This window comes from Trachinotus anak, unplaced genomic scaffold (genome assembly GCF_046630095.1).
Source record: "Trachinotus anak isolate AG129_WGS33_773 ecotype Australia unplaced genomic scaffold, CSIRO_AGI_Tana_v1 ptg000019l, whole genome shotgun sequence".
NCBI classification, from domain to species: Eukaryota; Metazoa; Chordata; class Actinopteri; order Carangiformes; family Carangidae; genus Trachinotus; species Trachinotus anak.
This window is the reverse complement of record NW_027273870.1, coordinates 26,588,586-26,612,623: the sequence shown is the minus strand read 5'-3', so window position 1 is coordinate 26,612,623 and position 24,038 is coordinate 26,588,586. Positions and strand designations below refer to the sequence as shown.

Here is a 24,038-nt window from a genome sequence, read left to right as displayed (position 1 = left end):
ATGCTTGTTACCAATTATTAAAGTCATGTGTCTAAGGAAGAAAGGAATATCATGAACCTGAGTTATTTCTTTCCCTCTTTGTTTTTGGAAAACGGTACATTATCCTCAAAACAAAAAAGCTTTTGTGAGTGACTGATATCAAAGTATAATTTGATAAACCAGACAAATATTTTCATTAGAAAATGAAAAAGGAAATTCATCTTATAAAATGACACAAACCAACAAAATTCAAATGATTGCTACTAAGAAAATGTTGTGCATGAAAAAGTGTGACTGCTGTAAAATGATGAAAATCACTCCCGTGTTACACAACGTTAGAAATAGTCTTTTAGAAGGAGAACAGATGGATTTTTAGCTCAAAGTTTCTGAGGTGGTTTGAAGACACATTGTAAAATATCCAACATTTTGGTCGCACTGTGCAGAGAGAAGATCAAATAAATATGAGGTGCACCTGTAATATTGACAAGAAAGGGGTGAAGATTAGAGCAGAACAAAGAGGATGAAGGCCACACCACATTACGGCACATTTTCATCCGGGCCAACCTCCGTGCACGGCAGCACCTTTGATTTGCACGGAGAGCAGAGTGAATGCAGAGATCCTGCGCTGCCCTGAGGTGACACATATCTGAAACCCATCTACAGTAAGAAGCCTTGATGCATGCAATTACACAAACAGACACACACACACAGAGCTACCGTCATGTTGCAGTAATGGGAGGGACCTCTGTTCTGAGCAGAAGCTGGTTCTAGTTGTGTGTGACTGATGTGTTTACGTCTGTGTGCGTCATGAGTGAGAAACCAGTGAAATGTGTGACTGGACCTTCATGACCATATGAGGCAGAGAAAGAATCTGAACGTTACCAGCTGCAGAAATTAATATGGTGCTTTTTTTTTTTTTTTTTTTCTTTTTTTTTCAGATAAGCCCTCCAATATTGGAAATAGTTATTTCTATCTTTATAGCAAATGAAATCTGGGTATTAACTGTATCGGATTTTATTTTGAATTAAATGAACAGGATGAAAACAGGATGAAAATCTGATGAAAATTGGATTATAGAAATACCCAATCAAGTGCATATTACACATCATGGAACTTCATTTTTTTTCTAACTTTGAGGGATAAAAATGTGATTTTGTCAGCAAGTCCTCAGCGACTTTCCCTCAATACTGTCCCGATCCCAACATTAGTGCATGAGGGCAGCACACATATTGCACAGGGTCATTTAAGATGAGGACATTGAAGTCATTTTTGTCCATTTATGGGAATCAGATCCACAGTTGTGAAGATTCCATTCAAATACTCTACAGCAGTGGTCCCCAAACTTTTCCAATCTGACCCACTAACGATACAGACACAGCCTCTTATTTTAATGATAAAATAAGAGGGGGGGGGTCCCAGGCAGAAAACAAGTACAAGGGGTAAGTGGGTGGGGGAGTCGGGACCATCCAGGACCAGCTGGAAGGTGTGTGGTTTGTTGGGTTGTCTGGTGATGGTCCAGTGATACAGGTATAGGTGGGGAGACGGGACATGTTTAGTTTTTTGAGTTTTGCTGCAGACTTCATGTTGGAACCATGAAACCGTTCAGTAGTTTGGATGATTTGTATTTATATTACTCATGATAATTTATTAGAATAATCTATTTTAGTATATCAATAATGCAGCAGGAATATTACATTGCTCCAACACAGCGGCACAGCATTTCATTTTTATCAGGTGGTTATCTCCCAACAAGAACGACACTTTAAATAAACAGAGGAGTGTAGGATTATTTACAGCTCTGTCTGTCTGGGGATAGATACACAAATATATAAATAAATATACGTTTCCTTGTGAACTGAGCCATAAACAAACAACCTGGGGAAATGGAGGATGATGTGGTTTCACTCAGATGTTTGATCTTATATTGAGCAGGGGATACAGATGTAGCGGCGAGAATGTGCAGTGTGAGTTTATGGGTTTGACACACACACACACACACACACACACACACACACACACACACTGGATTTGTTTATTTCTGCAGGCACAGTTTGTGTGACGAGCTCTGATGAAGTGAAGTGTGGAGTATAAAACTTGCGTCCTTGGAGTGTAAAAAGTTTGGCACTGGGGCAGTAACCTTCACAAACAAGTACATCACAGTAATATTTCTCTTTTCAAGTCCAGAACCAGAAAAAAAACACAATTATGTTCCCTAATTTACCCAAATACATTGTATTTTTACAGTATAATGTGATATTGGATTTATTGAAGATACGTTTTTTCTAAAAACACTTTTACTCCCAGTTTTGAATGGACAGCCCCCCCCCCCCCCCCCCCCCCCCGCACTGCAGATCGTATTGCTGCTAATTTGCACTCTGGCTCCGAGGAAGGTGTAGACTTAAGGAGGCAGAGCGGATGGATCGATCAGGGCTTCCTCGTGCTGCAGCAAGCTCGATGGAGCTCCCAGCCGAGCAGAAACACTGCAGCCAGGCACTGACGTGCACGTCTCTGTGCTGGAGGACACATGTTTTCTCCTGCGCCGCCCAGATGCCTCAATTAGTTCACTGCCTTCAGTGACTCATATTAAAAACTGTATATTTAGATTGGACTGAATTGGTATTAAGCTATTAAATAATTAGCTGTTCCCTTTATGGTGGATGTATCTGGAGCTCGTTATGTTCTTTGTACAGCACGTCTGGGGAAAAAAAAGTATCTTTTACGTGGACTGTCACATATACAATAGTTTGTTTGAAGCTGCCAACATGGTTTAGGTGGATTTTGGCATGTATGTGACACGGCCTTCACACAATCTTGACAAATTGTAAACTGTTTGAAAGCTCCAAGTCTCCTGAGTCTTCCTGTGCAAAGCATATTAGGATTACACATCACTGCCACAGCTGTTCAGACTTGTGGCTCAAAAGTGTTCTCCACACAAAAGGTACAACTACAGTCCTTGTATTTTTTTTTTTAACAAGAAAATAGGTGAAGCAAAAAAGTTACACTTTACAACTTTGGTTCCAGCAGGAACCAAAAAAAGAAGCTGCTGCTCCTGATGCATGGGTGAGTGATGTCAAAAAAGAGGGAAATTAAAGCACGGTCCTCATCATAAGAAAAAAATAAAAAGTGTTTATCGACATGGCTACGTGAGTAAAGACAAGACCAACATGTATCAACCATACACCTGCCTCCTTCAGGGTCAACAGACCTGGGTAGTTATTTACTAGCTACATGGAAAGATAGAGAAGGGAAAGAGTGTGTGTGTGTGTGTCCCACTCACCTCTTGTGGGTGACTCTTACAGTCCTTGCAGACAGGAGGAGAGCAGTAGTGGTGGAAAACTGAACCGGAGAGGTTGTCAATCATGTCCCCTTCCAGTGAGTCCTTGATCAGCAGAGACACACTGTCCAGCCACTGGCTCTCCTGCAACACACACACATACACACACACACACACACACACATCATTGACCTTTTGCTCTGCTTGTAATTAGCACAAAGAATAGTAGCTTTCATTAGACCTTCAGAGAGGTTCCTGTACATTCCTGTGCTGTGCATCATAATTATCGATCCAATTAAAGCAGTAAAGTCAGATACATACTGTACAGCTGCCACTGAGACAAACGTCTCATTAGTATTGCAAAATGTATTCAACATAGTGTGAAGTTTTTCACATCCAGGACCCTTTAACAGACACAAATTAGACCACAGACCCATATCTGATAAAACATCTAAAAGCTGAAATGTTATTACAGAAAGTGTTTGAAACCCATGACCAAAATACTCATACATTCTGTCCAGGAAGATACTGACTGAAAAAGTGCAGCTCATAACCCTCTGTGAAACACTGGATCGTTGTTTTGTCCCTTTGTTTTCTGAACAAACATGATACAGTAATATTTCCTCTGTTTCTAGTCTTTATTTCCAAGCTAAGCTAACTGGCTGCTGGCTCTAGCTTCCAATTCACCACACAGACGTAGGATTGGTCTTTCCATCTAACTCCTGACAAGTAAGTGAATAAGCCTTTTACCCTAAAATGTCAAACTATTTCTTTAAGTTGTCACTGCTGTTTTCACTCTACATACAGAATGGAAAGTGACACAATTTAGTATGAAACCAAAACTGTCACTGTCACAAAAATACGTACCTTCCTATCTACCTGCCTGTAAAAGTCCTCCTGGTCGTTCTCGTCAGGTTTCTTCCTGAGGCTCTCTCGTTTCTCCAGACACAAAGACTTTCTCTCACTTTGTCAATCTGTCCCACGTCTTTGTGCGAATTCATCTTTCCTCTGTTTCAACCCACTCAACATTGCCGCCATTCACTCATTTTACAGCCACTACTGCACGTTTTACAGCAAACACGGCCACTGACTCATCCGTCTCTCTCACCCGCCAAAAATCTCACCTACTCCTCCTCCTTCTCTCTCCCTTCGTCTTATTCTTTCTTCCCTCCGTCATTTGTACAACATGTGTAATGACTAAATCTTGTCTTGTTTAATTAACTGCAATCTGTCGGAGCTGGCCTTATTTTCAGCAGCTGCTGACAGGTGCAAGACAGAGATCGGTGACTTCAGCCCGAGCCAGAGGGACAGATGAGCGTCAGTGTTGTAAGATTAATTGCATGATCCCTCCCAAAAAAAAAAAAAAAAAAATTTACACCAGTCGATTTTAGAGCAGCAGTAGGTGGCTCAGATTTCCTACTGAATGACACCAGAGCCTGAAGTAATTGGCAGATTCCTGTGTGAAGATTTGACAAAGTCAGCAGCACTGAGAAAATCAAATGAGGGAAAGGTCGGGAGGGTAGCTGCTCATGTTCTTCCCCAAAAGATATATTTTTGGAAACTGAGCTCAGTCAACCTTGGGTGGATCAGTTCTGTCTGTGCTGTGCTTTAAAAGGCATCACAACTCCATCATTGGCTATATGAGCTCTTTTTTTTTTTAATCTGAGCAATTATTTCAGCAAAAGAAATTCACAACATTATTCTGAGATAAATCCTTTTGCGAATCCATGCATGAAATCTTCCAGTTACAAATGCACCCATTCTGTAGCCTCTATGTATTTTATATGAGCTCAGTTGTTTCATGTCAAGATAAACACAGGCCTCACCGTCCACCACCAGTCTATGAATGAATAAGTATTAAATCCAACAGGTTCTAAACCAGCGTTGGACATCGTTCAAAAGTTTTGATATGAGTACTGATGGCGATGCACTGATACTGATGAGATTTTCTCACTTACGCCTTAGGTAATGAAATTTGGTATCGGATGACGAGGCATTTTCCGATCCTCGATGGTATCAAACCAATTTGTTCGGTCTATCAAAGACTATCAAGACTAGAGTCTGAGTTTCTAGTTATGATCTAAACCACTTTAATTTGAGGGAGGTAAAACTATACTACACTAAACTAAAGACTTCTTCTGTGTGACTGCTCATGTGTCTTTGTCAGGCTTACTTTCAGTAATGTTGATACAGTTAAAGATCACAGCAGTTAAAGAGGCTATATGTAAGTTTTCTCTGCTACCTAAAGTGGTTTCTTGCCAAAGGCTGGTGGTGGTGATGGTCACTTGCCAAGAGTCATTGTCACGTTTTCAAAACAGGAGGTTACAATACGCCCTCTGAGCAGCGCTACTTCTTCAGGGCTGGTCAGCACGCTAGCTTCAGTGGAAGAAAGCGAGTGATAAAAATAGATTCAAAACAAGAGTCAACATCGCAGTTGCCTTCCACCTCTGAAGGCAGCTCCTGGCGAGTACAGGAATGAAGTTTGGTGCTGAAAAGTTTCTTCAAGAACAGCAAAACAGCTGTTAATGCTAACACTGGCTATGTGGCAATATCATAAAACTGCATATAGCTCCTTTAAATTGATGGTCAAAATTACACAAATATGTGATATGCAAGTTGTGATTAACCAGAATTTGGCCCTTCCAGCTGTTGCGTGATGCATTCATTTTTATTTAACAAAAAGCAGTTGGCAGCGGGTTTTGTTCAAGTACAAGCATAATGTTAAGCAGCTGGTACTTCATTAGCTTTGGAGCTAATTAGCTCTTCAGTTTCACTTTGTAGCCAAGGAGCCACATGAAGGTGGAGGTGCAGAATACAAGGACTCGAAGCTGCTACACATTCAGCAGTACACAGGCTCCTAAAGACTGTGAACTGATGATATATCTAATATAATGTATATGTAATGATGAATAAGCATGATTAAACACATCCATCATCTCTTTTATTGTCTCTTTACTTATAAACTTTTTAATGTAAAATCAAAATTACTTTGGCAGATAGATCAGTCTCTGTTGTTCTCTTTCTTCTTTATTTTATTTTATTCTCAGTCAGCTTGTTCTTCTCTGGTCTCTCTCACTACCTTTCTGGATTTTCCACTCCGAGTTGTATTTTTCCACATCATCTCACCTGTTCTGCATGTCCAAAAGTTCACACTGCTTCCTCCCCCCAGTGCCTGCTCTTTTTCTGCTCCTTCTCTCCATATGAGAGTTACTACTAAAGGGTGTGAGGTGAAGAGGGCAGCCACAGTCAATAGCCAGACCTTGGCAGCACCCTGTGATGCACTATGAGCGCACGCACACACACACACACACACACACACACACACACACACACACACACACACACACACACACACACACACACACACACACACACACACACACACACACACACACTGTGCTTCAGGTGCCAGGAGATGCACAGTGAGGGGTTGAGGCAGCTTGATTGATTGGCTAAGCTGGGGGCCTCGGCTGTGGTAATGGTGCCCATGACCCTGTTTGATTCCCTGTGCTGCCATCTGGTTTCTGCCATCCAGCAATGCTCTCATCCACTCTGAACCCCACACTGTGGATCACTGATACTCTGCAGACGCTTAATTATTTACACATTTTTTGCTTCAAATTCATTAGTTGATGACTTAAAGAAACAGTTCCCTCTATTTGTAGATCATGATAAATACAGTTGAACTTTAATATTTCTAAAATACTAACTACTAACATTCCACAAAAATGTGATGAAGTGAGTTTGCGAGTTAAATGATCAACATCATGGTCTAATGTGTAGATTTCAACTGGAAAACACATATATCTACAGATTATTAAATGCTATAGAAACGGCAGCAGAAGTGGCAGTGTGGCACTGGACACGAGCCCTGCAGACATGAAGCTGGCCACCAACGTCATTAGATGCTGGTATTTGGTTGAATGTAGGTTGTGAGGTGATGTCAGGTGACCAAAATTCAATGTCAGGACAGCGTCTAATGCCAACATCAATTTTACGTAGAAAACTGACGACAGCTGACGTTGATATTTTGTTTGTTTTATGTTGTGTTGTTAAGTAACCAAAATCCAACCAATCCAATCCAAGTATGCCAGTTTGTCTTGTGTTATAGGTGATGTAAATCTAACCTTTGCTAAAAACTGCATCTGTTTCGCTCTTGTCAAACTGTCTATGAGTGTTTTTCTCTCTTGGTGTCTCTAAATTTCACTTTCTTTTCCATCATCTAAAAATGTTTTGTGTTTTTGAGTCATTTAACAGTAATCTGATCAGAGTAATTTGAATATTGTTCTCTCTTTTGTTGGGAAATTCACTTATTCCAGATGTTGCACCTTCTTCAAATTAGCTTTCTAGAAAACATGGATGGACATTGTTTGGAACTGACTTACAGTTTAGGGCTGAGGTTCTACAGCTGAGTTCTTATCTTCATCGTTCGCATAATGCAGCAGAAAAAACGGAGAGATCCTTATTTTGACACTGCGTTTATTTCTCTTTTTTTAATGAACTCTCAACTTTCTCATATGAGCTGTACATTAATTTCAAAAATGCCTGACTTGTCTCCACGGGGAGCCTCAGTGACCTCTGGAAATCTAATGAGTTGTCTTCACTCTGACTATAGAGCGTATATATGGTAATAGGACTGAAATAATGAGCATTGTGTTTCTGCTGGTTTGTTTGCCCTCATCTATAAGGGAAAATGCTCACAGTTGATTTGTGCTCGCGGTAAGACTATGAGCTCTTAACTCGTTTTTGTTACTTGTCCGTGAGACGATAAATGAAAAAGACCGTGTTCCTCTTAATCGATCAGACACAGCCGGGATTTACCTTCAAACTTTTAATCAGGAGAAGAACTTGTGACAAGATCAATGGAAGATTTTGTGACAGTATCAATAAGAAGCTGTAGTTTACTGCTTGTAATGTTTGAAATTTGGTCAATCAGGTTTGGTTTTTGGACTTTTTGTTTATTTAGGTTTATACAAAGCTTCACGTTTACTTAATTTTGTTACTGATTGCATTGCATGGTCTTGACTCTGGTTTTGTTCACCAAGTGTTCCTTGAAAAAATAAGACATCTCAAGATAAAACGGGCCAAACACTGTGCTTATATTCTGACAGGATCATTGCTGGCTAATCAGAATAGAGATTCAAAAAGCAGTGCACATAGAAAGACATGATCTGTCTTGTTAAAAATATCAGTAGGTGGACAGACAATAAGCTATAAGTACAATGAGACTGTGGCAGACCCTGCCGCCCACTCACCATCTCCCCATCCCTTCCACAGTCAGCCTCTCTCTCTCTGTTCTCTCCTCTCTCACCCATTGATTCAGTGTCACTCTTTAAGATGGATGACAAACTTCATTTCCTTTGGTATGAACCAAAAGTTTTGTTGCTTGAAGGGATCCCAGCTCCTGTTACTTTAGCTTAAGGTGAAGGACACACATGGTGATTATAGCGCTGATTTTACTTTAATTTGTAGGTTTACACGTGATAACACAAAGTCTGGGCTGGTTGGTAATGACAACAGAGAGATAAAATCCTCCAGTGTGTGCTGTTTTCAGCCACAGCCATTTACTTTCTTTTGGCCACTTCCGAGCAGTGGAACAAGCGCTAAACATAATCCTGAAAACTGAATCAATGATCCAAAATAGACTGAAAGTAGCTGCAAGAACTTCAGGCCTTAGTGCAAAGCAACATAGCCAACTTAGCTTAAAGCTGCTATAATCGATATTTTTATTTTGAGAGTGGGTGAAATTACCGTGTGCCCTGTCATCAGTGTTGCAAAAAAAAGCTCTTATGAACGTATCATGTGCTACCTGTCCAGCACCAAACAGCAGAGAAAATCTGCAGCTAGCTGGTGAACATAGTGCTAGCATTTAGCAGCTGAAAATGGAGCAAAAACAAGAGTAAATATTAGAATTAAGGCACCGGTATCCTCCACCAGAACTGCTTATTCAGAGGATGTACGAACAGCTTTTGGAAATCATTCCAGATTGGCAAGGTGTGCGTAGGTGTGAAAGTAAGCAGGGTTTCAGCTTCTCGTCCTAGCTCACTTTCTTCATTTGATACGTAACAATGAAATGTCGCATGTTAGTTCCTTTACTAGCATGATCCAGCCCTTGAATTCATCAGATAGATGGAAACATGACTGCAAATGAAAGCTAATGTTGCTCTATGTTTCAAGTTTGCCATATTCACTTAAAAGGTGTTTATTAGTGTTGTTTCCACTGCTCCTAAGTAGTGAAAAAATGTAGATTTAAGTTCATCTCACTCTTAAAGTTGACTCACATGCAGCTCGGTCTGCAGAGGTTTAAGCCTTTCGTTCACAATTTTTCGTTTTTACGCTTAGTATTTTTCCCTCAATTTTTTGACTTCTTTGTCCAGATTTCAGTGTATATTAGCAAAGAAAAACATATTTTTGATGAATGCTAATCTCTGTCTCGGTGCAGGAAGATTGTATTTTCCTGTATTTACTCAGTTCGTTTCATTTGTTCCTTTGCGACTCCTCTTTGTTGGTCTGGCTGTGTAATCAGTGTTTGTGTTTCCAGGGGTCACGTCTAGGGAAACAGACTGCGGTTAAGGAGTAAACACGACACTGCAAACACACCTCAGGACGATCATTCAGTCAGTAAGCTGCATCCAGGCAACTGATTCAATAAGTCGAACACAGTCAGTCCCTCGTTCATTCAGCCATTTGCTCATTCACTTGCTGCAGCAATTCACTTGTTCAATTTCCCAAACAACCGACATCTCTCCTTTTATGCTGCTCTCCAGTTTCATATATATTTGTTCTATATTTTCCCCTCTGTCCATTTCCACGTTTCTCTCATCTTCATCCCATCCTCTCCTTTATTTCTGCCTCTGTGTGTTTGTTTACTCGTTTCTTTCTCTCTGCCTTGGCGAGCTCTGAAATACCTGTTCTCATGTGCAGGTGCTAACATTTCCTCTGATTATAAACGCAGCTTGCACTGACTGGCCGTTTAAGACACAGCAATCAGGAAGCTGTGGCATTTTAAGAATGATGGAGACAGCGGCCCTTTAATATCTCTGCATCTATGTGTGTGTTTGGGTTTTCTTTGTAGGTTTTTAGTGTTGTGTGTGTGTGTGTGTGTGTGGTTTAGCATGTTTGTATGCCTGTGTGTAAAAATGATCAATACACTGTATTTGCACAGGTTCAGCAGCTGTACTTCATGAATAGAAACAACTGCAGATGCTGCACAGTCTCACACAGTTTGGCTGGATGTTCAGCACCAACTGTTGCTGTAGTTAATGAAACTCTTGCCAGCATCGACATGTCAATCATGTGCTGCTTAGTTTAGTATCATAATAGGCCCAAAGCCTGTTTACTCACTGGGTCTGATTCACCAAACTCTCTGTGCAAACTAGCCATTAATAACTTCTTTCAAACTGATGAACAGCAGTCGTCAGGAGGAGGCGTGTCTTCGTGAGATTTGCGTAATTGACGCCTCTCTGTTGAGGCTTAATATTCCCCATTTATGGTTTCATTCACAAAGTCCTGCTTTAGTGAATCACCAGACAAGAACTTAACAGAAGTGCTGTCCGTGAACCCAACAATGTGTCATCAGAGCAGCTCGCTGTGACACAAATACAGAGTGGGTCCTGAAGTTAGATGCCATGAAGTATTTCACTAAAGCAGAATGGTCTGAGTGAGAATGGAGGTGTCCCAGGGGACGAGACAATCACAGAGACACAAGAGAGGAAATTATGAGCATGTGCAGCAGGTGATATTACACTGTCGAGTACGGGGGGGGGGGCTCACCCCGACAGCAACCTACAGAAAGACCAGTGAGAGACTTCTCTCTGACAACTAAACTGGAGTCTTTCAGCTGCCAACATCATCCAATAAAAATCAAAGAACAGTTGCTGAATTTCTCAGTAAATTGGCAAAACAAGACAAAGATGCCGAATAGATCTGATCATTTTGCATTAAGTTTATTTTATTGTGTGTTTTTATTTTATTTGATTTGTCTTTCACAGGCTTTTTAAAATCCAAATTCATTCAGATTAAGGCAGTATTACTCATGAGCCAAACGAGGTGAGAGGTCAACTATTTGTTCATTTACGAGAGCTCACACAACAAAGTCCTGGTTTCTAGAAAACAACACTGTTTGTATGAGTGGTTCATCTTGACGCCCCGTGTTTTGTTATCAGTTTGGCTGCAATGAATATTCTCTTTATTGATCTAAATTATTTCTTTTCTAATTCATTTTTTCTTCTTAAGTTAAGAAGTTCCGGCAGCCCAACTTAACATCTGCACAGTGCAGTCTCCAGCCGCTCAACGTCAAATCCTCACATTGGAGAAGCAGAAACCAGTGAATGAAGCTTTTTTTCCAGACAAATCAAAACAGTCGTTGGCATGTAAATTTCATACTCGTGGTGAAACAGCAGCTGTTGCCATGGATCAAACTCTTGAGCGTCAAAATAAAACACCTCTTGGGCTGTGACTGCGACTGAAGCGCTGCTACACTGTTACTACTGAACTGTACTGTACTCACTGCACCGGTGCAGTGAATAATTAGATGTGATGAGGTGATTTTGTGATTATATTGTCAAATGGTTGAATTCATGTGTTTGGCTCGGCTGTCTGGATTCAGAGAGGATGTAATGCAGTGAGGAGACCACCAGTCTCAGAGCCCATCACTCATCTCCCATGATTCCTCGTGATTAGCTTCTGATGAGAAGTGGCCATGACGTTTGCTCAAACCACATTACAATCCAATATATACAAGATATTTGTCTTCAAATGTTTTTGTCAGTGCTACTCTTCAGAAGAATCCAGCATCTTTTCAATGCATGAATACTGTTGCTAACACGTGAATGTATTCAGATGAATGTCTGTGTGTAAGAAGTGATCTGGTGATCTGCAGGCCAAAAACAGTCAACATGCCAAAGTTTGGCTGGAAAGTTAAACATCATAGTTGCTCAACAACATTTCAATATGAGGTCTTAACAGTCATTTTAATGGTTATATAAAAGTAAGTAAACTTTTCACCTATAAATCACCCAGTCATGGCTGCCTGGCAGGGATTTAAATCATCATGTTGATAATGTTTGACCAAACATGTTAAGAGCCCCATCTTACACCACAACGCAAGAGTCTTTGCTAGTTTCAGACAGACACAGCTGTCCTTTTCCCGTTCAGCACATTGTTGGCGCGTTGCTATCTTCACAGTGTATCCTCTACAGTGTTTCCCATTCATCAACTAAATTCGTCCACCACAGTTTGATAATGAACCCAAAGTTTATTCACACGTCTAACGTGACTTGTGCTGTTATTTCTTTGTGGATCTGCGCACAGCTCAGCCTGTCTTTGCCTCTATCATCTGAACACAGAGCTGCTGTGTGCTGTGTGTCAGGACTGGGCTCACTGGTCAGTCACAATAAAAAGAATCCAACTGCACCATTATAGTATCAATCCACCAAGGTGCAATCAGCCCCTGGCTGTTAAAGAGAAAGAGAGATGGCTCTGATTGGTTTATTGTATGTTATGCCCAAAACACTCCCATCAATAATTAAGAGATTGAGTTCAACTCTTTTGAAACATGTGTTCGACGAAGCGACTGTTGCAAAAGTGATTTGCACCACCCAGTTTACACCATGTGCTGTGGACTGTTAACACAGAGCCCTGGATGTTTGCAGTGTGCACATTGGTGTTCATGACAGGTACATACAGTAATGCTCAATAAAAACAGGTATCATTATCTAATAAATACCTCAGATGAGTTTGATCGCTGACTGATCTGAATGTGGCTCCAGTGAAAACAGTCAATGCACCAGTTGAACTAACAACATTATTTTTCCTCACGTTTAAATAAAACATTTAGCTTTTTCTAAAATACAATTACAATCAGTCTGCTTTATTAAAAGTGCTGCCGTATCAGCAGTAACGGCTCTCTCAAAGGCCTGAGAGTCCTCTTACCTGAGCGGGAGAGTGGAGCCGACATCGATGGTTTGTGTGTCCCTCATGAGCTGCGCCGCCTCCTCCTCCATCTCGCAGCGGCGCCATCACCCCTCCGCTGGGACCCCCGACTGTCCCCGCTGCAATTCCACCAGGCGCTCCCCCGCCGGCGCTCGCCCCGCTCACAACGCCACCCGTGGCCCCGGCGATTGCCCCGATGCCTCCCATCATGCAGCAGAGGCCTCCCTGAGCCAGCTCCAGCTCGATCTCGGCATCCATCTCGGCGTCCTCCTGCGCCTCCTTGTTGGAGTCGTCCAGGTGCTTCATGAGCACGGCCACCACCACGTTAATCAGAACGAACTGAGCTGTGAGCACGAAGGACACGAAATACATGGGGGAGATGAACTGCAGTCCGGCGTGGCAGCCGTAGTCAGTGCCCGGACGGCCTGGCGGGCACTCCCTCAGTGTGTCCTGGAGGGGGGTGGAGGATTGGGAAAGTTTAGGGGTTGAGGAAGAGTGGTGGGTGGATAAAATGGGGAGATGGAAGGAAATGGGAGAGGGGACAGGGTGGAGATCAATCAAATGAAGATGAAGAAATATGGTTCCAAGGGACCACTATTTTAAATATGAGTTAATCTGTTCATTATTTTTTATACTGAACAAAAATATAAATGCAACGGTTTTGCCTTCACTCTAAAAGTACTTCATGATGAAATAAAAGATCAAAGACTTTTTCTATGAACACAAAAGATACATTGTCGTGCCATTCATCTGCCGCCATCACCTCATGTTGCAGCGCGATGTACAAAAATCACATCTGTATGGGTATGCCACAACTGTCAGGTGGATGAGCTGAGAAACGCTCCCCAACACAGACTTAAACTTTTTTGCGATGAAAATTCAAGTTGTGTGGTTAGAAAAAGTCTTAGATCTTTAATTTTAACTCAACTTCAACTCAAACGAAAGTACTGCACTTATATTTTTGTTCAGTGTAATTCATTGTTATGTCAATCCAATATCAGAAAATTGTAAAGCACCAATCACAATCTCCCAAAGCTGAAAGTCTTGTTTTGATGTTGTTGTTTTTTGCAAAACCCAAAGACATTTGATTCAATCCACAACGACAGAAAACAAAGAAAAGCAGCAAATCAACACATCTGAGAAGCTGAATTCTGCTCGATGTTTGACTCATACTGTTACTGAATTAGACGACTTTTGTTGAATCATCCAGTTAATCAACCAGTTGACTGATTCACCCTTTATTTCAGAGTGATGAACTTAGGATGAGCAATTTAGAACACAATTTAGAGGTATAAACCAATATTGACCAATTGTGTTGGTTTTAATGGGAACAGTCTGAAGAGTAATGTCTTTCTGTTCAATGAAAGAGAACTGTTGAAGCGATTTTTAATGTCACTCTCCAGCTCGTTGAAAGCTCAGGGCGTCCCAAAAATCTGACGTCTGTCTTCCCTTTTTCATCCACAGCCAGGCGCTCGTTCCTGAGAGCCTCATCAGCACTGATTAACTATCTGTCGGATATGGGCTGTGATAAAATTTTAAGAGCTCAGGTACTTCGGGTGTGATTGGAGAGTTGATTGAGGTGATAGATGAGAGTGATGGGGAGGATCAAATGGTTGTATATTGTCGGAGCAAATCTTAATCTTTATTCACCCTTAAAAGGTTTGGTTGAGCCTACGTTTACTTTTTTTTTTTTCAAACACTATTCCTCTGCTGAAGGACACACTCATTACTCACTCATTCCCCCTCACCTAAACACTGTCTGCTCCTGGGATGTGAAGTGAAGACCTTCAATTACAACCGCGTCCCAGCTTCTGTCTGAGCTGAGATTGATGTAAAATATATTTGGGCAGCTCAAAAAGTAAAAAGATTTCTAGACTCTGCCGCTTCAAACTGCTCTCTTTTTCTGGTCGACCCTCATATGAAAGAAATTGCATGGTCACAACTATAGGAGATGAGATGGCAGTGAGGAATATAAGAACCAAACAGCTCAGTCGATTACAGAGCCCAGTCCAAGGGCCAAATGTGAAGAGATAAGTCAAGGTAAGTCGAGGTATGACTACATGAAACTGGTACCTTCATGATGCCGTTCCAGTTGTCACCAGTAGAAACCTGGAAGAGTGTGAGGAAGGCCATTCCAAAGTTTTCAAAGGTGGCATGGCGGCTCATTCCCTCGCAGGGGTAGTCGGCGTTACACACTGAGAGGTGACATGATGAGGGAAGGAAGAGGAGACAAAGTGTTTAAAGAGTGAAGCCTTGGTTATGCCAAACTTCTCTGCAGATTATCTCACAGATCACAAGTTTAAATTGTTTTGAGAGTTGTGAAATGGTCTGCTTTGGACAGTAACAAAACACATTTAATTGAGTACTGTAGTTAGTATTTAGTAGCCCTGATGGCTGCTGATGAGTCACATAGTGTTGTGATAATAAATGACAGTGCTTAAAAAAGGATATAATTGAAAGGGGGATATGTCATATCTTGTTTTAGCCGCAGTTGATAAAATGTTTTTATCTCTTGATTAACAACAGGTTGATGGTAGATCTTACCCAACTCTCCAAACAACTCCACCCCCAGAGCAGCATAGATGAAGAACAGCAACATGAAGAGCAGACCAAGATTTCCCACCTGTCACACAAAGAGAAATTCACATTATATTAACACAGGTAACGTATATCCTTGTTTTTCACAGAACTCTAGCAGGCATACTTCTATTGTTAGGTATATGGTTGGTTGGATTTTGCAAATACTGATACAGCAACTGTTATACTTGGCCCTTGGTCAGCCATTTTTTTTAAAGTCTTAATTTACCAAGAATGCATTGTACCATATTCCATCTTAAAGGTTCTGTAAATAAGATTGAAAACAATAATATAGTGGCAAACAACTATTCTCTATGCAACGATTTAGTGGAGTAATGGCATCCTGAGTTGAGAACAAAGTCACACCCCCTCTGTGATTGTTGTAATCTGAGTTTCTCTGCTCTGTGTTGTGGGAGCCAGTCTGGCAGCATGTGCATGTTACTGCGTGCAAGTTCCTCCCCATTAAACCACTGGCCCTCCCTATGTAAAGATGCAGGAACTGCCCACAGGTGAGATGGCACAGTGCAGTACACAGCATTCAGGTGAACCTGACCTGCCAGAATTTCCTTTACTGAAAAAAACACTTTTTTGGCTAAAAAGGCCTTGGACAAAGACAGAGATGAGACCAGAGCAAGTGCACGAGCCATGAGGATTATCGGCCAACTGGAGGTGTAGCAACAAAGTATTTTTTTTTTTGGTTTGAGATGCTGGTGGTCTAGTGCAACACCTAGTGGCAGTGACGATCATCCACAGAGCCTTTAAGATAGTCAAGAACTAAAGTGTTTCATGCAACGGATGAATTTAGTCTATCTGAAGTCTGACTATTTGTTATATCTAAGCCATAGTCAAAGTCTGTCTTTGTGAAACCAGCTGTTGGGTTCAATTAACATGATTTGACTCATGACATGACCAGAGAATAGATGATTATGGTGATGTTCATCCTGATACAAGAAACTGCTTCCTGACACTAGATTCCAGTATGTTTCTCTGTTCACAGCATTTACTGAAGCTCTAGGAGGAGACAAGAGGAAGGTTTCATTGCAGACATGACAAACTACAAGCAGAGGCGCTGCTAAATAATCTACGATGTGTTTGATCTCCTGCAGAAAGCATCTCTTGGTGAGTGTTCCCCACCCAGCTGGACGGACAACATCCTGAACAGAAAGGCTTTACTTTTCACGAAATGTGAAAACAGGCTGATTCTACAATTGATTCTCGTGCATTTTGGAGACGCTGCATTAGGTTTGGAATGTTTCTATTTAAGGCCCAAAGGTCATGAAAGTGAACCGGCACATAACAGGATCCTGCAAACATTTCATCAGATCAGAAATAGCAGCAAAACACAATTCAAGCAAACACAACAAAAACCCCTCCCTGCCTCAAATCAAGGATAATCACGCTATTACACGGTTTTGCAGGAAAATTTCACTTGCTGACTTCTTAACAGGCGTGAATCCAACCGTGTAGAGACTCAAAGCGTTCACAGATAGTGATATGCAATGCAAATGGGTAGAGGACCCCCTGGGGTGCAATAGCGGGCACTAAGCAGAATACCATTAGCTAAGTCACCTCACAGGGAAGGCGACGGGGTGCCTTTGAATATGTGACGCTTGAATTCCATTAGATGTGCAAATAAACTGAGAGAGTGGATTTGGAAAGACTACGATGTAAAGTTTTCTTTTTTATTGAAGGAGAGGGTGAAATAGGGGAGAAAGAGAGGAAATTATAGGGAGAGAGGACTGGGAAAAATTTGAAGGGGGTTAGGCAAAGCCCGCGGACAGCTTTCTCTCTCTCCCCAGTCATGCATGTTGATGTTTCCTGGTGACTATTAAAAGCTACAATTTGCCCTGAAGCAGATGCAGCATGTAACTTAAGCTTCAACCGGTGTCTTTGGATCCCTCAAGCAGAGAGTGAAAGTACACCAGAGGGATGAAACAGTTTGCTGGATGGGTATAAAGCACTAGAGCTGGCAACTAGGCAACAGAAGCTTGTGGGAAACACAGTTAGAGCAGACTTTGATATTTATACCTTTTTGGTTTCCATAGTGAACCAACCTGCGCTGCTCTGCAAACTTTTAACAATGTTTACTGAGCTTGTTTTTTTCTGTATTTAGACTAATGAAACCTTGACTCAGTCACCTGTGTCATGCTGGGACATGCTTTTTGCCGCAATTTTGCAGGAAATTTGGTTCGTAACGCGACACAAGTCAGACAGACACGTGAAAAGTCATTACATCCACTCTGTGTGAAAGAACAGATCCTTTGGGTAAAGGGGTTCAAATATTCTCAGGTAAAGTGGGTCTTTGACTTTTTCCAGACAGAGAACAATAGGAGGAGAAAGAGGATCCTGAGGATGTCAGTGCCTAAACAAGCAATCAGATTGAGAATTTACATTTTTAAGGTCCTATACTGTATAAAGTGAGATTTCCATGTTTTTAAATTTTTTTTTTTATTGTAAAGCAGGTCTAGGTTCTATATCAATACTGTGAAAGTGTCAAAGCCTCAGTCCACAGAGAAATGCACACAGCCTGTATTCAGAAACTGAGCTTTAAAACGAGCCGTCAGGACTTCTGTAACTTTGTGATGTCACAACAAAGCAGCAATGCAACAGACCCAACATCCAACATTGCACGATTTGGTTTCTCTAAGTGCTTACTTTAAATCTGCTATATTTTAATTCAATCATTTTGGAAACAGGTTCAGAGCCTGAGTGGCTTTCGTTAAGTGCTAAAAACTTTTGCTAACAATTGTGCTGTTGCTCAAGATGCTTTTAAGGTTAAAGTTTTTTTTTATTATTAATTTTTTGTTTTTATTATACTCTCTTATTAATACTCTCTCACATATCCAGCAAAAATATTTGACTCTTCATACTGACATTGATATTTCACCTAAAGTAAACTATAGGTTCTAATATTGTGTGACTTTTCTGCAAATCCAACTTTAATGGTTTAAGTTTACCTTGATGACCATGCTTACATTAACTGAATTATTTAAGAAAAGGGGCCTGATGACGATATTGTATGTATTATTCTATTTCAGTGGTTCATTAACTTCAGATCCAGAAGCTGTAAATACATTGATGCTGTGCCTTTTCCTTTAGAGTCTGAGGACAGCAAATTACTGGTGAAACATCAGCAAATGGAACTGTGCTGCAGATTCTGAGCTCCTGGTTTCTTTGCAAGTTAATACACTTGTGATGGCTTCACTTTGTACAATTCATTGCTTCTGGTTGGGGATGTAGTTAAGAGGAAAAGTCAAGTGCTGATAAAATGTTAATTAAGTCAAACCTCATCCTCTTTTCCTTGTTTTAAAAAAACAAAACATGTCACGATTCTTGAAGTCTCAATTCCCCACTAATCCAGCAGAATATAAAGCCTCTGAAAAATGAAGCTGAGTGAGGTTCTGCATTATGTAACAGGTCATGATATTGGTTTGACTTGATACAGTGATGAAAGAGTGATGAAAAGATCTTTTTCAGTGTCATTAATTCATCACAGGAGAAAAAACCCCCCATAACTTTTGGCTTGACCTTTAGCACAGCTGTTGATTTACCGTCTGATTTTATTCTATTTTACTCCATCATGACCTTACATGTTCATATCTTTACCCATGTTCAAAAAATCTGGATAATTTTTTTTTATTTCCTACTGATCCTGTGTTTGTGTGTGGTAATGTTCACAACCCCTATTAGCGAGATGTGTATTTTTGTTGCTTTAACCTCAAAAACAAGAACCAACAAAACCAATAAAATGTGTCACAGTGGAGAACAAGTTCAAGTAGATGGGAAAAGGGACTATTGATTTGAGGAAGGGGTGCTCATTGACTGTAATTTTCCCTCAGTGTGTGATCCTGTGTTTATTTGTGTTAATGTGTATATCTTTGTGTCTTTGTGCGCGTATGCTTTTCCTACCCAAACATCAGGGAGACAAAACTCCTCCCAGAGGGCTCAGTCGGAGCATCGGTAATGCAGCAGAACCAAAAGAAAAAAATCCACTTCTGGCAGCAGACAGAATCATGCCATTACAAATGTCTTTAATAAAAAGCTGTTTTGAAGAGAGCGGCTAGTCCAGATCTATTAGTGTAGTTTTCTCTGGTTTGCTCACAGTAAAAAAAAAAAAAAAAAAAAAAGATGTAGAGCTTCATAATGTCATGAAAAGGAAAACCGAGGCAGAGTTTCAGTTACTTCTTTTTTTTTTTTTATATATGCACCAAAAGCAAAAGATATATTTCACCCCGAGAAGAGGCATAAGATGAATAATGACGTGTCATCTTGCCTTGGTGCTGTGAGAAGAAAGAAAGCAGCTCTTTCCACATTTCAGTTCTGTGACCTTGCAATCTCATGTTTACAATCTGATGTATTTTATCTCTGCAAGCATCATTTTTAAAAATCCTCCCATCTGTTTATTAGGTACTAATGGAAAACACAATTGGAATTAAAGCTATAAACCTTTTATAGCTTTAGCTCTATTTGCAGTTAGACAGGATTTGTTGTAATATCAAAAACAAACTTCTGGTTATCATCATTTTTTTTGTAGTTTTTGAAAACATTAAGAAACTATTCAATCTTTTTTGTTTCCGTTGTGATGTGCCAGTGTAGAGTTTGTGTAAACAGACTTATGGTTTCTGTCCTCAGACTCTGTTCTGTGCGCTGCAGCTGGCCGCAGTGACCTCCCGGGGTCTAGTTGTCACAGCGAGGTTGCCAGGTAACCAGCAGGGACGCTGCACTGATGTGCTGGGCAGATGGTCAGACTGCTGTTTGTCCCATAACCACCTCCAAAACATAAACAATAAACTGGCACAGAGAAATATTTTCTGTATTTTTCTTATCGACCAGACCAAAATGATTCATTATGAGCTAATCTATCCTACTAACAAGTATCGACTGTGTATCCAAAGCCTGATAAATCCTGCTTATTCCTCTGTGCCACAGAGCTCTGATGGCGTTAATGAATGACACGCTTATTCCTTCATTATGTTAAACATGGGCACGCACACGCGCACACACACACGCAGACACACACGGTTCTGACATTAGCTGAGGACTACAGTTCCCAGCTGTTTTAGGAAAGAATTCAGTCTTATAAAAAGAAGATGAAAATATATATTTGTGAATGGGCTTATGTCTGAGAGTCATGGACTGACTAGAGAAGTCAGACAGTGCTGAGAGATGGACTGACAGTTTTTGTGGGATTTTCAATAACAAAGATATAGATCATCAGCAGCCTTGTCCTTTAATATACAAAGTAAAATCACCATTTGTGCATTTAAATGGCAGCGGGTACGACATCTCTGGTTGGCTGTACTCATGGGCAGGCATATTTGATTACAGAACATCCAAAGCCCCCCCCGATCAGTTCAATCATTCATCAAACCAATAGCGCCAAAGCTTCTTTATCATTTATCTGACTAAAAATCTTTCTGTCTGCCACTAACTGGTCTATGTGTAATCTGTCTTCATCATTGAATACAGACACCGCTCCAGACACGAGAAACACAGCTAATTGATAACTGAACAAATGGAGGCAGACAAAGACAAACTGAAGCTTAGACAGGGACAAAGCAGCAGGTCATCCTGACATGGTGAGGGGGTTAGGACTCAGGTGTAAAAATCTGTCTGTTTCATCATTTTCCAAAAAAATGAAGTCTGTGATCAGAAAGTATTACTATTGCCGATGTTTCCACTTCAGACAATGTCACCAAAACATATAAAACAAATTTTCCCACATAGCGATCTTTTTGTAAAATCCCCTGACATTTACTGAGGTCACTAGAGAGTCATTAAACTGGTTATAATAGCAAGTCTCAAAATTCCTCAAATTCCAGGACAGGCAAAAACTTTAATTTATATGGATCTGAGTAAAGGTGAAAGAATAGAAAGTCTTTTGTGTACTGAGGGAAAGGAACTTTTTAGCTGCTCTTGTCTCATTAACAGTTGTGGGAATGAAAAATCTTACATTAATGCCACAAAGGTCTTTTACTTCCCCTGAATGAGCGAGAGGAGCGGGGGAAAGTTAACAAGGTGTCGCAACACTGGGGGCAAAAATATAGTCATAACCCGACTTCCTGAAAGTCATAACTCTCAGGGAGCTTCTATCGACGGTCGTTTATCATTTCCCAAATGTTAATTAACTCCTGTGCGTCCTTGTGATAAGCTCATGGAGGATATGTGTGTGTGTGTGTGTGTGTGTGTGATGACACATACCTGAGGAAGAGCCTGGACCACTGTGTCTAGCAGAGCTCTCATCCCAGTTGCCATTTTCAACAACTTCAACACTGGAGAGAGAATACACACACAGGTGTAATATCCACACAAACAGTACATTTCTGTGTGTGTGTGTGTGTGTGTGTGTGTGTGTGTGTGTGTGTGATGTGATGCTTTTGGACATGTGCGTTTGGATGATAAACAACAGACAACACCTACAGAGTGAGAGAAAGTGAAACAAAGGGCAGAAACACAAAAGACACCGCAGAGGCCGAGAGGGGAAATCAAGATAGGTAAGCTGTACGGAGAGGAAGAGGAGGAGAGCGATAACAAACGATCGATAGATGGAAGAGGTTTCCCGACTCTCCATTAGAGACCCTCCGCAATTCCCAGCGGTCCAATTTCTGGATGAACATGGCTGATGATGTGGCTGGTAGCAGAGAGAAAAAGCCACAGCTATATTCAGCTGGGGAACGGCAACGGCCGCTCAGACAATAAAACCTCCCGGGAGGTGGACTTCTCTAAGGGTGGGTGGATGGTGGTGAGGGGGGACAGATTTACCACTGAAAATGTGCAGATTTACAGATGTAAATCTGCAGGTCTTTGATGAGAAGCAGAAGTAAAACAAAAGCAGGCCTCTAAATTACAGTCGACGTGTGGATTTTGCTAAATGCTAATGCTTGAACTCTGTGAGTTGAGTCCAGCTGAGCTTATATTGTTTCCGGCTGATTCATTTAGAGGCAGAAAGCCTAGGAAGGTCTTAAATATGCGTATATAATGCCAAAATACTGAGGCTAAAGATAAATCTCACCGTTTTCCTATTGCATAGTGGAGCTAGTTGGCTCCATTATTACGCTACAGTGTTAGGCTACAGATAAAAATGCTAAATAAAATGTTATTAGTTCTGATATAATTTTTTTTTAGCTTGTTATAAAAAAATCATACTGATATGATACTGATTCATGTTAGAGTAGTCATCTTTTTAAACAGTATGTTACAAGAGAAAAAGCCTTGAGGATGAAGAATAACGGAAGCATTAGCTAATGTAACCCCACAATATAATACAGTTAGCTAATGACTGTTGCTTGCTTTTGGAAATAACACGACAATGTATTAAACATAATACATATTATCATACACTGTAGGTGAAGTCGGTATCAAATTGTTTATGTAAAACAACAACAGAAAGTAACAAGATGAATATAAATGAACCTGTTGCTTTGAAAATACTTAAAATAACCAGTGTGGCTGAGTCTCTTCTTACGTTCAGAGTAGTTTTAAAATTCAATGCGGATGATAATGAGTGACTTAAATATTCTTTCCCACACTCAAGTTAGTTAACATTCAGACAGAGTGGCAAAAATGATATGAGAGGAGTGGGAAAACTAAAAGTCACCAGTAGCCTTCATAGTCATCATCAAATACCCCACTTGCTTGTTAATTACCACCAGCTGCTGTTTAATTGGCATATTACCCATGGGTCCACTCAGCAGCCTCTGGGCAGTATTGCGGAGGGCAAAGGGCAATGGTATGAGGGCGAGGATTAAGTGAGATTGATGTAATTAGCCTTTATCCTCCTCAGTGTGAAGTTAAGAGGAACTGGTGTAGCCCAGAGAGCTGGTCCGAGGTGCCGAGTAAGAGTTGTATTAAAAAGAAGAGAGTGAAAAACACAAATGAAAAATCAGCTTTACCTTTGTTCAGGGAGAATTACGACAACAATAGGACTGTAAATGACACGTACGTGAATATTAGGTATGGAATTCAGAGAATTAGAGAAATGGATAATGGGAATTACATTACATTTGCTTCCACTTTGTCATTTTTTTTATTCAGTGTTGCTCAGATGTCAGTGAACCTCAACTTCCTGTTGATGTTTCATATTAAAAGCTTAAGCTGCTGTGAGATGCTGCTTTTAATGTGAATTATTAGTACAGGAAGCGTTGACTTACACTGATACTAGTTCAAAGGTGAGTAAAAAAACAGCAAAGTAAAAGTGGTTGGAACCAATTAGTGAAAGAAAACACTATTTGAATTGAACATGTTGTAAACCTGTGAAATTGGTGCTGTGGGAATG

The 24,038-nt window shown here is 40.7% G+C and overlaps 1 protein-coding gene across 2 annotated transcripts in view; it reads right to left on the bottom strand.

Annotated features, from left to right (window-relative positions):
* LOC139636023 (voltage-dependent T-type calcium channel subunit alpha-1I) overlaps positions 1–24,038 on the bottom strand; it is a 142,838-nt gene that overhangs the window by 9,390 nt on the left and 109,410 nt on the right. For both annotated transcript variants that reach the window (XM_071503682.1, XM_071503681.1), the window contains 5 exons: positions 21,965–22,035; positions 15,731–15,809; positions 15,260–15,381; positions 13,187–13,636; positions 3,257–3,397 (listed from right to left, as the gene is read on the bottom strand). In XM_071503682.1, coding sequence (XP_071359783.1) covers positions 3,257–3,397; positions 13,187–13,636; positions 15,260–15,381; positions 15,731–15,809; positions 21,965–22,035 — 863 coding nt within the window. The remainder of the gene's footprint in view (positions 1–3,256; positions 3,398–13,186; positions 13,637–15,259; positions 15,382–15,730; positions 15,810–21,964; positions 22,036–24,038) is intronic.